Source organism: Oryctolagus cuniculus, chromosome 10 (genome assembly GCF_051225735.1).
Source record: "Oryctolagus cuniculus isolate XC-2025 breed Fujian yellow rabbit chromosome 10, ASM5122573v1, whole genome shotgun sequence".
NCBI lineage: Eukaryota > Metazoa > Chordata > Mammalia > Lagomorpha > Leporidae > Oryctolagus > Oryctolagus cuniculus.
This window is the reverse complement of record NC_142876.1, coordinates 112,065,001-112,081,740: the sequence shown is the minus strand read 5'-3', so window position 1 is coordinate 112,081,740 and position 16,740 is coordinate 112,065,001. Positions and strand designations below refer to the sequence as shown.

The 16,740-nt window shown below is 47.4% G+C and overlaps 1 protein-coding gene across 2 annotated transcripts in view; it reads left to right on the top strand.

The window, feature by feature from the left end:
- Positions 1-16,740, top strand: part of RUVBL1 (RuvB like AAA ATPase 1) — a 50,610-nt gene that overhangs the window by 16,075 nt on the left and 17,795 nt on the right. For both annotated transcript variants that reach the window (XM_002713147.6, XM_089305606.1), the window contains 5 exons: positions 5,911-6,062; positions 9,822-9,911; positions 10,682-10,831; positions 13,355-13,418; positions 14,731-14,929. In XM_002713147.6, coding sequence (XP_002713193.1) covers positions 5,911-6,062; positions 9,822-9,911; positions 10,682-10,831; positions 13,355-13,418; positions 14,731-14,929 — 655 coding nt within the window. The remainder of the gene's footprint in view (positions 1-5,910; positions 6,063-9,821; positions 9,912-10,681; positions 10,832-13,354; positions 13,419-14,730; positions 14,930-16,740) is intronic.

Genomic DNA, 16,740 nt, shown 5'->3' with positions numbered 1-16,740 from the left:
GCTTCTGCAGCTCAAGGCACAGAGCAAACCAGCACCTCAGATGCCACGCGCCTCCTGCCGATCAGTGTCTTCTCTGCTGGGCGGAACCCACGATGTGTGATGTGTGTGGAATGACACGTGCTCTCAACACTAGTGTCCCTAAACAGAGTGGCTTAACTTTCTACTCTATCTATGTGAGATCATACTTCCTGTGTTTTGTGTCTGGCTCTTGTAGCTAAACATTTATGTTTGTAAGGTTGAGCCCACATTGTAACAGATAGTGGCCTCCTTGGAGTTTTGACTCACAGAGGTCTCCCATCAGCTGGACCCCCAAATCTCCAGAACAGCCAGGGCTGGGCCAAGCTGAAGCTGCTGCCTCCCAGAGTTCGCGTTAGCAGGAAGCCAGATTGGAAGCAGAGGCACCAGAACTTGAACCCAGGCATACTTGATATAGGATGTGGGCATGCAAGCAGTGACTTAAAACTGCCGCGCCTACACGTTACTCTGGTTCTTTTTTTTTTTTTTTTAAAGATTGATTTATTTATTTGAAAGGCAGAGTCACAGAGAGTCAGAGGCAGGGAGAGAGAGGTCTTTCATCCACTGGTTCAATCCCTAGATGGTCGCAACGGCTGGAGCTACACTGGTCCGAAGCCAGGAACCAGGAGTTTCTTCTGGGACTCCCATGCGAGTGCAGGGGCTCAAGGACTCGGGCCATCTTCCACTGCTTTTCCAGGTCATAGGAGAGAGCTGGATTGGAAGTAGGGCAGCCAGGACTAGAACCAGTGCCCATATGGAATGCTGGCATGGCAGGCAGCAGCTTTTACCCACTACACCACAGTGCCGGCCCCACCCCTCAGCGTGGTACTTTTTGTTTAAACATTGTATTTAACTCAGCTAATGAGATAGATAATAAAGGTTTGTTGGTTTACTTATTTATTTATTTGAAAGGCAGAATGTTAGAGGGAGAGGGAGCGACAGAAAGAGCTTCCATCTGCTGGTTCACTCTCCAGGTGGCCACAACAGCTAGGCCAGGCTGAAGCCAGAGCCAGGTACGCAAACTGGCATACTGGTGCCACAAGAGGCCACTTAGCCTGCTGCACCACAACATTGGCCCCTAAAATATTTTTCTGACATTGATGAAGTCTGACAAAACTGCCTTCACATAGGTAGGGTGCATATGTTTGGCTTGCTTAATGGTAACTTAAATAAAATTAGAACAGGGAGAAGTTACCTTGGCATTTGTTTCATGATTACATTTTTGAGGAGAGGAAGCAGTACCTTTTTTGATGGCTGTAAGGTGAAGAGAAATTTCTTGATCCTACCATCAAATAAAGACAGGCCATTGACTGTCCTAAAAAGGAGCCCAGCCCATCTTCCTCCGCCTTTGAATTCCTGTGAAGTTGGCAGGGGGTGGGGAGGAAGCGGGAAGCCGACCAGAAATAAAAAGCAAGGAGTCTGTGCTATTTCCTTGATGTGATGAAGGTCCCTGTCAGGGATTTAGAAACCTGAGCCAGCAGATGAAACCTGTGTCATTTGTGTTGTCGTTGCCAGAGATAGCGCCAGCTCAGCCCCTTTCCTGGCGAACAGCCGGTTTCATTGTCCGTCAGCCACATCCCCTGCCCGCTTGTCAGCACAAAGCAACTTCTAAATAAATACGGGCACTAGTGAGAGATGGGAATGCCTTTCTTCCCCTGCTCAAGGAATTTCATGTCACAGCCATCCAACAGTAAATATAGGTAAGCATTCCATCTGAAGGAATTATCTCTGTGGAATAGAAAAGGTTTCATTAAAAAAAAGTCGAAGTTGAATTTTCCAGGTTTATAGCAGTTTTCTGATACATTCATGTTGTTTGGAAAGTTTTGTTTTGACGTTCAGGAAGCAGGAATTTGATAGGGCAAAAATGAAGTACGTCCTCTCTTTTGGGGCTATTCCAACACTTCCATTTATAGGCTATCAAATGGAATGAAGGTAGAGTAAAACTGTAACTTCACTATCTGAGAGTCTTTGTCCTGATTGGGTTTCTGGGAGAAAGAAGGCAGCTGACCCAGTGATAAGATAATGACCACATTTGAAAGTGGGAAGTGATTGAGAGAACACCTGACACCATTGGCAATTTGTCTGTGCCATGGGGATATTTCCATATCAGAACAGAGGCAGCTTAACAGCAAGGAGGCCAAATTCATATCTGGGCTCCCTGCCATCAGAAGGACTTTATGTCTCCAGATTTGTGGGTAGCAGAGAGTTCTTCAGCAGATGGAAGATCTCTCTCTTCTCTGTTACTCTGCCTTTCAAATAAATAAATAAATCTTTAAAAGAGAAGAGAGTTTTGAACTTATTCTTTAAATCAGAGGTTCTCAACTGTGGTTGCACTTTGGGATCATCCAGGCAACTTGTCTAATAATAACTGCATAGTCTTAGCCCCGAGATTGGAGATGAATGGTTTGGGTGGGGCGAGGGCAGGAGGGCAGCAGAAGCCCCTCAGATGAGTGTTAGGGTTGAGAACCCTGACCGCACACTCCAGTGGAGCATTAGAGCCCTGTTCACTGGTCTTAAGCCATAAATGTTCTTGTGTTACCAGCCCCCACTAATATTATTCACTTAAAATATTTGTTTCTAAAATGTCTGGGTGATTTTATGCCTTCTGGGTGTGATTCGTTCTTGTTGCTGTGTGGCTGTGCCATGGTTTGGTTCTCTCCATGTCTGGTGATCATGTGTGATGCTATGGTCATTGCAGTCTGTGTCACTTAGTGTACACACACACGGTTCCCATTGGGCATATACCTAGGAATTGAATGGCAAGATCTTAGAAAATACATGTGTTCAACTTTAGCTTAATATGCCACGTTGTTCCTCAAGTATTTATACCAATTTACATTCCCACCAGTTGTATAATTCTTCCTGTTTTTCTGTTGCTTCCCCCAACTCTTAGTAGTGTCAGTTTAAAAAAAAATTACAGCAGTTCTGAAGGCTAAAGAATAGTATTTCATATTTTATTGTTTTTTTAAACTTTTATTATGGAAAATGTCATATTTATAAGTTATCGAGTGGTATGATGTGTCTGTCCTGTTACCTGCTTCTGCTTGTGGTTCATTTTGGTTGGTATCATAGACCCCCTCATTCCCCTAGCAAATCATTTTGAAGCAAATTGCAGACCTGCTTTTTAATTCATAAATATTTTTCTGTAAATATTTCAATATATGTCTCAAAAATGAGAACTTAAAAAGATATCATACCTACACCAGTATTACACCTAAAAAAAAGAACAATTCCTTAGTATTGTCTAATGTATAGTTTTCAGGTTTCCAGTTGTTTCATAAATGTCATGATGTGTTTTTCTTTTATAGTCTCATTGTTTGAATAAGGATACAAATAAGGGTGTATATGTCACACTGGTTGGGGCAGGCATTTAGCATAGCAGCTAAGATGCACTTGGGACACCCACATTGCATATCAAAGTTAATAGGCTTGAGTCTTGGCTCCACTCCTAATTTCAGTTTCTTCGTGTTTGCATCCTGAGAGGACTCAAGTAGTTGGGTCCCTTCATGGCTCCCATCTTTGTCCTTGACCCCACCCTGCCTGCTGCCAGCATTTGGAGACTGAAGCAGTGGATGGGAGATCTCTCTCTCTCTCTCTCTCTCTCTCTGCCTTTTGAAGAAAATTGGTAAAAATTCTAAATTCTGTCATTATAATACATTGGTTGATATTTGTCTTCCATCTTTTATTTAAGAGGTAGAGAGACAGAGCATGAGCTCCCATCCACTAAGTTCTCAAAGTGCTGCGCCCCTGCCGTCCAGGTGGGAGACCCGAATAGAGTTCCTGGCTCCTGGCTTTAGCCTGGCCCAGCCCTGGCTGTTGCAGCCATTTGGGGAGTGAACCAGTGGGTGGAAGATCTCTCTTTATGTCTTTCCCTCTCTCTCTGTCACTCTGCCTTTCAAATAGATAAATAAATTTTAAAAGGGAAAGTGGCTTCCCATCCGTAAGGTGGAGATAAAGAGCGTTCATCCTGGCTGTGCACATTGCTGAGTGTGAGTGGATGTGGCAGGGCTTCCTGTTGTGCTTTCTGTGCAGTGGGGTGACGACCGGATGAGGGTCAGTGATGGGAAGGCCTCCTGTTTGTTATGAGGAGGGTGCAGAGGCCACTGCTGCAGGAATGCATGGTTTATTACAGGTGGTGTGGTCTGACAGCTTTCCCTTGACTTTTGGGACCGCTGCTGAGCAATCTTCAACTAGCTGGCCCTAGAATGTTTCCATCTCATCTTTGAATTAATGGCAGACACAGCAACCCAGAACAGCTTTCTTGTTGATGTTTCTAGAATCCCCTGAAAACAGATTGAATAGCTGTTGACTTACTGATGGCATGGTTTCAGTGTCAGAGAAGCCACCTGGATACCTTGACCTAGACTTTGGAAACTAGAGTGAATGTGTGTGTGGGTACAAAAGAATGTGTGGGCATGTAGACCAGGGGTCTTCAAAAACCCACGGCAAACACAGGTGATAAAAATCCTGTGCATGGATATCAAAAAATTTTACATCAAATAGAACTTTTTTTAAAAAAAAAAAGATTTATTTATTTACTTGAAAGTCAGAGTTACACAGAGAGAGGAGAGACAGAAGACAGAGAGAGAGAGGTCTTCCATCTGCTGGTTCACTCCCCAATTGGCCAGGAGCCAAAAGCTTCTTCCAGGTCTCCCATGCAGGTGCAGGGGCTCAAGGACTTGGGCCATCTTCTACTGCTTTCCCGGTCCATAGCAGAGAGCTGGATCGGAGTGGAGCAGCTAGGACTCAAACCAGTACCCATATGGGATGCCGGCATTGCAGGCGGCGGCTTTACCTGCTACACCACAGCGCTGGCCCCTCAAATAGACTTTTAATTCTATTTTTTGCAAATATTTGGAAGTACCCTGTATATGTGTGATTGGATGTATGTTATTTATGTTTTCAGAGAAGCAACATTCAGTGCTGTGTGTGTGTGTGTGTGTGTTTGTCTTCCAGATTAAGAAAACATTCACCTTGCTAATAATTGTCTTTGCTTTGTTGGTAAACCCTATTCCCTTTTTTCCTCATTTTAATGGAAATGTTATTGAGTCTAACATATATGCATACAGAAAAGAGCATGGATCATAGGATATAGCCTGATGAGTGCTCAGAAACTGAACATAGGGGCTGGTGCAGACACTAAACAGCTAATGTGGGTAATGTTTAGAAGTAGGAGAAAAATTTACCTTCACTTACAACATTCTAATGTAAAAACTAAGTGCTTTTATCTTAGGAAAAAGGTGCTTTGCAGGTTGGTTCTATGGTTGTAGCCTTGGAATATTTGTAGAGCAGCCCAATGCAGATAGCAAAGGACAACTTGGCATTTCTTCTTGCGGTGTGCAGAGACCCAGAACAGCTGGGAGGACTGAGTATCTCCTGCTGTTGACAGTGACAACTTACTACAGTATAAGGCCTGATGGTATCAGGAGATCTGTAGTAAGTATTTCCATTAGTTCGAAAACTTCTTTTAAGCAAAAATGCAAGAAACAAGCACAAGAGTGTGAACTGTCAGTGCCCTGAGGAGTGGGCTGGTGTGGGTTCAGAGGCTGCATTAGGAGCGATAGCTAACTTTCCCTGCCTCGAAGGAGCAGCAGGTGTCTGAGTAGTTTTGAGAGTGACAGCTTGTGTGTCGAATTCGGAATTTGGCCCTAGGAAGTCCCCTTAAAAAGCTCACAGAGAGGACTGTTTGGCATTTCTGAGTAGCACCTCTGGTTGCACTTGTGTGTTGCCTCCCCCCATACGTGATGACACCTCTGAACGTGCGTCGTTACGGCTGATACGTCGGTTCTTGTGACGGGCGATTTGGGCTAAACAGGTGGTTAAAGAGGAAGCGGGATTCTGGGTTGTGGGAGAGGATTCTGCTTCTCCCCCTGGCCCATCTGCCATCTCTTCCAGGGCTGCGGATAAAGGAGACCAAGGAAGTGTATGAAGGTGAAGTTACAGAACTGACTCCGTGTGAGACAGAGAACCCCATGGGAGGGTATGGCAAAACCATTAGCCATGTGATCATAGGACTCAAAACAGCCAAAGGAACCAAACAGTTGAAGGTGAGTATGTGTCTATGGGCCCTTTTTTCTTTTGAATTTCGTTTCTGTGTAGCTTTGGGCAGGTGGTGTACCCCAGCTGTGTCCCAGTTCCTTCGTCTGTGCATTGTGGGCGCTGATGCCACACGGGAGTATTTCCAGGGTATTATGTGTAAACAGCTGTAGCTAGTGTAGGGCTATAGTGGGAGCACTCAGGAGAGGTAGTTCTTACTCTTCTTGCTTACTCTGTGGAAATGTTGTGTGTTGACATGTGAGCTGTGTAGTTAAGGCACTACCCCTCCATCCCGTGTCACACTGTGACTCTGGTCATCGCTCCTGCCAGTTAGCAGTGCTCGTGCCCAGAAAGCCGCGGCACTGAGTCGTCTGGTAAGAGTTGTACACGGGTGATGGGGGACTTCCTGGGGGCCAGGCGCTGGATCCTGACTGCAGCTTCATGTTGGTCACGGCCAAGAAGCCTGCAGTTACTCCAGTGGGTGCTCATGCTCAGGCCAGGGCTCTGTAACTGCCGTAGACAGCCTGTGAGGCTGGACACAACCCTTGAAGCTCCTCCTCAGACACCTGTCCTGTAAACCTCCAGGGTGCTGGCAGCAGGGCACCTCTGGCAAGAACAGGAATTTGGGAGTCCATATCCTGAAGGGAATCCTGACTGCTGCTTACAGCTGCATGGCATGAGGCAGGTGACTTGATGTCTGAGAAATTGTTTCTTTGTATTTTTAAAAATGTATTTGTTTATTTGAAAGAATTACACAGAGAGGGGAGAAGCAGAGAGAGAGAGACAGAGGCAGAGAGAGAGAGAAAGAGAGAGAGAGGTCTTCCATCCACTGGTTCACTCCCCAGTTGTCTGCAGCAGCCAGAGCTGTGTCGATCTGAAGCCAGGAGCCAGGAGCTTCCTCCAGGTCTCCCTTGCAGGTGCAGAGGCCCAAGGACTTGGGCCATCTTCTACTGCTTTCCCAGGCCACAGCAGAGAGCTGGAGTGGAAGTGGAGCAACCAGGCCACTAACCGGTGCCCAAGTGGGATGCCTGCACTGCAGGCAACTTAACCCGTTAAGCCACAGGCAGGCCCCGCTTTGTATGTTAAGTAGGGATGATAATGACCTATCTCCCAGAGTTACAGCGATGAAGCTTGCAGCTTTGGGCACCCTGCCTAGTTCCCTGAGTGGTAGCTGCTAGTGTCATCATGGGAGTCTTCAGTTAGAAAAATGGGGAGGTGTGCTTTGTGTGCTTTACCTTCTTGTTGTTAATGATAAGAAGATTGCTACCATCGCTCTCGCTTATCATATACACCAAGCCCTGGGCTAAGGGCTTCATCAAATATTTCACTTCCAGTTTTACGTATGTTTGTGTGTGTATGTACTTTGTGATTTTACAGATGAAAGAAGGAAGCACAAAAAAGAGATGCAACATTTACTCTGGGGTCACAGACTGAGTTGAGGGCAGGGCGGACACTGAAGCACCACTGGTCTGTCTGCCCTCCGCTTGCTGTGTGGCCCTCAGAAGTCAGTTGAGCTCTCTGGGACTCAGCTTTCTCGTCTAGAAGCTGCAGTAGATCAGCCATGTAATTTCTCCATCTTTACTCTGTTCTGCAATTTTATGGTTCTTTGATTCTGTAAGGTTGTTTCTTGGTCACCGCTTTATGGAGATCGTAAAAATGTCACTTCTTCAAAGGGCCGTTTTTCTTTTTCCTAACAAGGTTTCCATCTCAGGAGCTTGCCTCTGCAAATATCTTTTGTATCTATCCCTCATCCCTTCTGTTCTGTATTAATTAGATTTCATACCAGGATATGCCACCTTTCCAGTAATTACCTCTTCAGTCAATTCATTGGGAAATTAGCCAGCATAAAAATGCTTGAGGCCAAAAAAAAAAAAAAAAAGATACTCTCCAAAGTAGGATAGATAAAATAAGGCATTTAGTTTAAATTTTAGCTATCCATAAGGTTGCTGTACATAGGTTCTTTAAGAAAATAACATAAAGAAGAGGAAGTTTTCTTCCAGAATGAATACTTCCTAAATTCTTTTAGTGTATGTATGAGATGTTTGGATAGAAGGAGCCCAAGTACTTGATGGACATTGGAGTATGAGGGTCGATGCACCCGGCAAGGAGAGTACCATTGGCATTAAGTACTGCTCTCCCTCCTAGCAGGCTCTGCCTCGGGGGCTTGCCCACTGCGGGGCTCCTGCTCACGGCAGTGTGGCCAAGAGGCCATCATTCCTATTCTGCCAGCGAGAAGTAGAGCCTTGGGTTTACTGCTGTGATGGTTGTTTTTTTTTAAACAGCTTTGCTGAGATATATATTTTTATTATTATTATTTTTATTTGACAGGTAGAGTTATAGACAATGAGAGAGAGACAGAAAAGGTCTTCCTTCTGGTGGTTCACTCCCCTAATGGCTGCCATGGCTGGCGCTGCGCTGATCTGAAGCCAGAAGCCAGGTGTCTCCTCCTGGTCTCCCATGTGGGCTCAGGGACCCAAGCACTCGGGCCATCCTCCACTGCCCTCCCGGGCCATAGCAGAGAGCTGGACTGGAAGATGAGCAACCAGGACTAGTACCCAGAGCCCCAGTCGGGACTAGAACCCGGGGTGCCGGCGCTGCAGGCGGAGGATTAGCCAAGTGAGCCATGGCACTGGCCCTGAGATACAATTTTTAATAAAATTCGCTCATTTCAGTACCTCAAGGAATTTTAATGTATTTACAGTTGTGTAACCATCACCACAATCTAATGTTAGAACAATTGCATCATCCAAAAAAGAAACCTTATGTCCATTTACCATCTCTCCCTATTCCCACCATATGCCCCGAGCAACCACTGATCTACTTTCTGTTTCTATAGAGTTGCCTTTTGGGGGGAACATTTCATATAAATAGAATCATATAATATGTGTCCTTTTGTGTCTGACTTCTTTCACTGAGTCTGGGTTTTTTACTCTCTAATTTTATTTCAGACAAAGTCCAAGTTTTTGTTCTACCACAACCACATTAAATAATGTAGCTCTTTCTGAAGTTCAACCTGGTATCTAATAACTCAGTCCTAATAATTCTAGCCCTGTCTTAGAATATTGACCATTTGGAGTAGTCTGCTTCCAGAAGATGAAAAGAAAAACAGCAGTTCCCAAAGTGTGTTCATTCCCACTGCTGGAGGTGGAAGCAGGCAGAACCCCGCTGTATACACCCAGGAATTCCAGCAAAAGGCTTGGGACAGATCCTTCCTTATGCTGCCCTTTGAATTTCCTGTGCGTGTGATGGCAGCAGGGTGCTATCATATAAATGAGGAAACAGACTCAGTGAGCGCTGTCTAGAATCACAGCCCTGCCACATGCTAACTTTGAGACTAGGCAGCAGGTGCTGGCAGGTGCTTCAGTGCAGAAAGTCCTGCCATCCAGCCAAGGTGAGGAGAATGCGAGAGCAAGTCAAGAAGGAAATCTCAGGATGCCCAGTGATGTGGTCTCATGGACAGTGTAGGCCTCATCTGAAAGCAGCCGGAGCCATACTTATAAACACCTGCTGCCAGTGTACAACCGCTGGAGTCAAGTGACGAGGGAGAGTGTAGGTATTCCCGTGCCCCTCACATGCCTTACCTTTCTGCTATCTCCCCGGTGCACTCTTTCCCTGAGTCCAGTCTCATGCCGCGCTCACACATTCCCAGTCCTGCATGTCCTAATACACCTGTGCACACACACACACACAGCTCTCTTCGTGCAGTCAGGGTGTCAGAAATAAACAGAGTATGCTTTACGGCTCTGATTCACCGTTTCTTTGTTTTTCAGCTGGACCCCAGCATTTTTGAAAGTTTGCAGAAAGAGCGAGTGGAGGCTGGGGATGTGATTTACATCGAAGCCAACAGTGGGGCTGTAAAGGTAACACTTCCTTGAGACAAAGCTCCATTCCTGGTCTGTTTGCCATGCAGAGTCCGAGGCTGCAGGGTGTGGGGAGAGCTGGCGCCTGGTGCCATGCTGGTGCAAGGTCAGCAGCTGTCCCTTTGTGTATAATAACGTTTGTTTTCCCTTTATCTTCATTCTTTAGCATTCTCATGATTAAAACAGACAGTGTGTTAGAAAAATACTAAAGCCTGTTCAGAGGGGGAGTGCAGGGTGAGAAACCAAAACAACTTTAGTCATTTTCAAATTGAAATGTGCAGTGTATTTAATCTTCCTTTTATCTCTTTGGTATTTTCTTCCCAAGATATATGCATGTGGGAAGGAATGCTACATTAGTTGGCATTCTTTTTATATCTGATTTTCAGTGTCCTGTACAGTGTTCCTCACTGTTTAATGGATGAGCATAATACTTCATATCATCCAATAAATCACCCACCTACAAAAGAGTCTGAACAGCTCTCTCCGTCTCCAGTTAATCTACTGGATTTGCCCTTTATCGGGAGTTGCATACAGTTAAAAGAAAAGGCGCGGGGGTGGGGTGGGCATTCTTGGAGAAAGTATCAGGTGTTTTTCAGCTGAGTTTTTGGAGCCCAGTGATGAGCAGATAGGCTCCCTCTCTTGGCAGCCGAGGAGTGGGCATATTTGGAGTTTCTCAAGTAGGCTGAGAACTTTATCTCACTTAGCACCATGCCATTTGGGGACTTGGCAGTGAAAACTCACCAGGCACTCATGTTTCTCTCTTTGTGCAGAGGCAAGGCAGATGTGATACCTATGCCACAGAATTCGACCTTGAAGCTGAAGAGTATGTCCCGTTGCCAAAGGGGGATGTGCATAAGAAGAAGGAGATCATCCAGGATGTGACCTTGCATGACTTGGATGTGGCTAATGCACGGCCCCAGGTATTGCCTCAGTACTGGATGACCTGACGCAAAGTCAGGGAGTGAAGTGCACACTAGTCTGCGTGTGTACAGGGAACTCGGGGTGAATTATACCCTACTCTGTCTGCAGGAGACTCTGAGGATGAATTTCACAGTAGTCTGTGTGCACAGGGTTCTGGGGTGAAGTGTGCACTAGCCTATATGTATACAGGGAACTCGGGGTGAATTGCACACTAGTCTGTGTGTGCAGGAGGCTGTGGGAATGAATTGCACACTAGTCTGTGTGTGCAGGAGGCTGTGGGAATGAATTGCACACTAGTCTGTGTGTGCAGGAGGCTGTGGGAATGAATTGCACACTAGTCTGTGTGCAGGAGGCTCTGGACATGAAATGCACACTAGTTTGTGTACGGCGCTCTGGAGGTGATTTGCATACTAGTTTGTGTGTGTACAGGAAGCTTGGGGTGAATTGCACACTAGTCTGTGCATAGAGCTCTGGGGGTGCATTTCACCCTAGTCTGTGTGCACGGGGTTCTGGGGTTGCAGCGCGCACTAGTCTGTGTGTGTACAGGAAACTCAGGGTGAATTGTGCACACTAGTCTGCAGGGAGCTCTGGGTGTAATTTGCATCCTACCCTCTGTTTGTGCATGGAGCTCTAGTGTGAGTTGTTAGAGTGTTGCCACTGATTCTTGAAGTAGCAGGTCCTTTTCTATCTGTAATATTCAGTAATTAACATTGACATGTGCTGCTTAGAGGGGCTCCTTTGTTCCAATTCAAATGCCCTCTTCACAGATGATTTCGGATGTATTGTGTCTTATCCCAGCCAAGCCTCTGGCCCTGAGCTAGCCAGCTTCCTCTGTGGCTGCTCTCCAGCAGTGGCTCACGCCTGAGATTCTGTGAGTGGAAATGGCAGGAGGGCAGGAGTGTTCTGAGCCCTTCGCAGGACTTCAGAAAGCTGGACAAAGCTGTGTCTTCCCTCTTGCTTAGCAAAGTCTCCGATTTTGTGGCTTTGAGCTGCCACTGTGTGCTGCCCCTTGTGCTGGGTAGAAGGTGATTACTTAGAGCTTGACTGATACTGTGTAGGGAAGTCCCTGGCTGCTTTGTGATGTTTCTGGGAAATGTGTGATTCAAAGAAACAAAACGGAACTGTTCTCCATGGGTGGTCTTGAAGAGGTGGTCACCTCTTCAATAGCAGGGAATAATGGGTTTTCTGACTTGAAAGTTGTTCCTCTGGTATTCTGTCCCTTACAGCTTTGGTCAAGAGGCTGCTTGTGCCTTGTACCAGCATTCCGCTCACGGTGGAACGGCTGTCCCCAGCCTGACTCCCCAAGAGCTTCGCCTTGGCGCAGTGCTGGGTTAGGGCCCGCAAGTCAGGGGCTCTCCTGCTCTGTCACTAATGAGTGACTGGTGTCACTTTGGGTTCTCTCTGTTTCACAGCTCTCTGGTTTTGAGTTTTTACTTCTTGACAGGGAGAATCAGACATGGGAAATACTTAGAAAACATTTGCCTACCTATAGCTGTTCAATATTTAGTAGTGAGCTTCTCTCTCCCAGGGTCTGGAAACCCACAGGGTTACTCAGAGATGAGTAAATGACAAAGCATCGATCTCTGGTTGATTGCACTGCTGTGGTAAACCTGGCAGCAGGTCTGCCCTTCCACAGGGACCAGGCTGATAGAGCCCTGTGACCAAATTGAGCGACAGGAGACATGGAAACGTAACTGTCCCAAAGGAGCAGGAAACAGCAGGAGGAGGTCGTGATCCTGGTGAGGAGGAGACACCCCACGGAGGGTACTGGCCCTGGACTTTATGGGTGATTGGGAACTTCCCAGGAAAGGGAGCAGCATTCCTGGCAGAGGGACTGCAGTATGGAAAGCATCGAGTCGTAAAAGAGCTTGAGTGTGTTCAGGGAAGGGTTGGCAGTCTTGTGGCTAATGGTGGAATCTGCGATTGGGAAAAGACAGAGCTGGAGAAGGAGACAAGGCACAGAGTTTATGCTGACCATGAAAGGATTTTGTTTGATTTTTTTTTTTTTTTTTTAAGATTTATTTTATTTATGTGAAAGGCAGTTAGAAAGATCCTCCATCCACTGGCCCAATCCCCAGACGGCCACACTGGCCTGGGCCATGCCAGGCCGAAGCCAGGAGCCAGGAGCCTCATCCGGGTCTCCCATGTGGTTGTAGGCACCTAAAGACTCAGGCCTTCATCTTTTGCCTTCCTAGGTGCATCAGCTGGGAGCTGATTTGGAAGTGGAACAGCTGGGACTTGAACTGGTGCCCTTGTGGGATATGGGCTCCCCAGGTTGCTGCTCAACCTGCTGAGCCACAGCTGTGGCCCCTTGTTTGATTCTTACAGGTTGGGGGAACCTCTAGGTATTCCTGTGTGTTCAGAAGCTTCTCAAGCTTTCCGGAGGAGGTGTGGTGGGGTCTTTATACCTCTGGACCCCATATTCGCCATTAGGGACCAGTGGGATGGGGGGAGGGGGGGTGTGTGACGCATTTGCAGCTGCCTTGGAAAACAGGGCTGACCGTAACTGTTCTCTTATGCAGGGAGGACAAGATATTCTGTCCATGATGGGCCAGTTGATGAAACCAAAGAAGACAGAAATCACAGGTAAGGAAAACAGCAAGACCAGGAGCCAGGCGCAGAGCTGGAGGGCCCTGAACTTGGACGTGCTCTGTGAGGCCCTGGGAGGACTCCTAAGCAAAGCGAACGCCCTGGAGCAGATTTCTTCTTCCTCTTAGCTCAGAGCTTGATTCTCTCCCATGTCTGGGGCTACTTTCAGACAGCCATGCAGCATACTGTGTGCTCTCTGGCCCCACACTGGTGGTGGTGGTGGTCACAGTTTCTGGTCTTTTCAGGGTCTCAGAAATGTGAATTCCTGGGCTCCTGCTCTGGGCCCAGGCTTCGATGCCGTGGCTGTCCCCAGCTTCTGGACACTTCCCAGGGCTCTACAGGGATCGCTGCTGCTCCCATGTGGACCTTTGTTTTTTTCCAGCTTCTCTTTCCAACCTTTATGTCCCCTTTTTCCTAATTGCCACCTATGCTAGTTAAACTTTAAAGGAATTGTTGCCTTTATAGTGTTTCAGCCAGTGGAACAATCTGCTATCTTTGTGTTAGAGTCATCTTGAGCAGTGTCTTTTATAACACAGTTTTGATTGTGCATCCCCCTTTGACAGTCCCTGCCCACTAGCTCTGGAAGAAGTTGCATAAACCTTCCTGTCTGTCTTCGTGAGCAGCTCCTCCTAGTAGCAGCCTGAAGCTGTTTGGAAAGTGAGAGCTGCGACCTCAGATGGGTTTGTGACTTCTCTGAGACTGGACTTTTCTTCAGAGCCTCCTTCCTCTGCAGGTCTCCTCCCACTGAGGATTCTAAATGCACCCTGTTCCTTAGTCCAGGCACTTGATTGAAAGTTAATTAACCTAAGCATTGTCACAGGGCCAAAAGAAAGGGCCATTTTCTGAGTACAGAACAGGAACATTTGCATATGAAAGCTCATTTCACCCAGGGCCAGTGTCTCAGAGATCAGGCGAGGAGCGAGATTGGGTAGGTGTGAGATAAGGCAGGTGGGGAACGTGCCTGCCTCTGAGTGCATGCCCCCTGTAGGCATTCCCCTGCAGAACTGTGTCAAAGCTATTCTCCAAACTGAAACCACAGGGCTTCAGGGGAAGTTGCCAATTTTGTTTGATTGTCTCTGTTTTCAGATGATGACACTGAAGCCCGGAGTGGGGCATGCTCTGCCTGGGGTGACATAGCTAACAGGAAAACCAGGCTCCTTGCTTGGATTTGGATTGAATTCTGTGTGTGCGTGTGCCTGTGCATGTGTGTGTATGTGTGTGTGTGAGAGAGAGAGACAGAGACAGAGAAAAGGGTCATCCTTTCCCAGGCTGATGCTGACCTTGCCTGCCCATCCTTGCCATCTCCTAGACAAACTTCGAGGGGAGATTAACAAGGTGGTGAACAAGTACATCGACCAGGGGATTGCGGAGCTGGTCCCTGGTGTTCTGTTTGTTGACGAGGTTCACATGCTGGACATTGAGTGCTTCACGTACCTGCACCGGGCCCTGGAATCTTCTATCGCCCCCATCGTCATCTTCGCATCCAACCGAGGCAACTGTGTCATCAGGTACGATGCAGCTTTCCCACCTTCCATCTGAGCGCATGTATTCCTCAGGGTCTCTAACCCATCCCTGGGTGAGCCAGGGTGAGACTGAAGGTGTCATGTTCCTTTGGAGAGAAAACATGCCCAGAGGCCTGCCTTCAGCCTCGCAGTCGCCAGAGGTCCCAGCTGCCTTCGTACGGGCTGGGAGCGCTCCCTTTGGTCTCAGGTGTTAGGTGTTAGCATTTAGTCTTCCAGTTGGTATATTAATCGGCTTTCTGTTACCAAAGTAAAATAACTGGGGCAGCCTAACTTATTGAGGGAAAATGTTAATTCTGGTTCATGGTTCTAGAGGTATTAGTTGAAGATCAGGAAGGCACCACTGGTTTGGCCTCTGGTGATGGCTTTCTTGTTAGCAGTCTTGAGGTAGTGCAGAGCATCATGTGGCAAGAGACACAAGGCGCATGTCTTTATCTCTCCTTAGAAGCCGTCAGGTTTCGGCCATGGGTACCCCACCCTAATGACCTAATCCAATTGAGTTGCTTCACAGAGACCCTGCGTTCAAACATCATGACAGAATGCAGTTTTAGCCCTCTTAATGCTGTTAACTAAGACTTTGGGCACTAACCAAATTGTAGGAGGTCAGGAACCAAACTATGTTTACACCATAGCAATCGGACTGTGTGTTTGGTGACATTACTTATGTTAACTCCTTAGATCCTCATGCGAGCTGGTTTTTCAATTGAAGAAATTGAGTGGTGTATTATGACTTGTTCCTTTTCATAAAGGTGGGATACAAACCAGGTCCTTCTGGTTTAAAAAAAAAGCAGCATTTTCTTTCTATCCCTGACCTTCGGTGAGCCACATGGATGCTCACATGTCTCCTCACTCCTACCTGCCCCTTAAGCCTGCCTTTGAGAAGGTTGGATGCTAACCTTCCTGGAAGGTGAATGCAGATGGACCCCGAGCTGGGATGGGGGACTTTCCTGGGGTTCCTTTTTCCCCTCAGTACTTGGTAGGCTTGTGAACCCCAGGAAACATCCCTCAAACCCAGTGTCAGCATTCCTGGTGCTTGGTGGTTTATTGCTCTCTTGGTTCTTTTTGCTTCTGTTTGGATTTTAAAGCCTGGTTTCTGTAGTGAGGGGGAACGATGCGGAGTGTTTTCCAGCCTGTAGCAGAGTAGCCTGGAGCAGAGCCCACAGCAGCCAGAGTGCTGGAAATTGCAGAGAGACCCTCTGGTCCGTGAGTATCATGAGAGAGCTGGAGCCAAACTGAGTTTGGAACCCAAACTACTGATTTGCCAGGACTCACCTCCCCATGATGGTGGGCCATTTCTAAGACCTCAGTTGGCTCTTAGTAGAGCAGCTCAGACTCCTGTTAGGTTGTCTAAAACCCCGTGATTCTAGCACACGTGGGCAGTGCTCTGGTGCCGGGAGCACTGCAGTGTAACCACAGGACATCCCTCAGTCACTCCCGCTGGTGTTCTGCCTTGCAGTTAGGGTTGGGATACATGAGTCAGGCTCATGGGGCAGTGTCCTGGAGCCACTCTGAATCCTTGTGATGCCATCTGGACAAGGCCACAATCACAAGCACTTCCCTCAGTCTTGGAGAGAAGTCCAGCTCTGGGTGAGAGGAGCATGGCTCCCTGGGCTGCACCTGGAGATCACGTACATGTGGGCCTTGTCCCTGGGAGCTTGGCATCCCTGTGCACAGAACCTCAGGCTTAGGGGACTCGCAAGGCTGTGAAAGGCCTGGTTTCTGTGTGCCAGCTCAGCCTGGACAGATGGTGCCCCCTGCTGGGGAGCTCTGCCAACAGGCTTCCTCCCTTCACTGTGGTA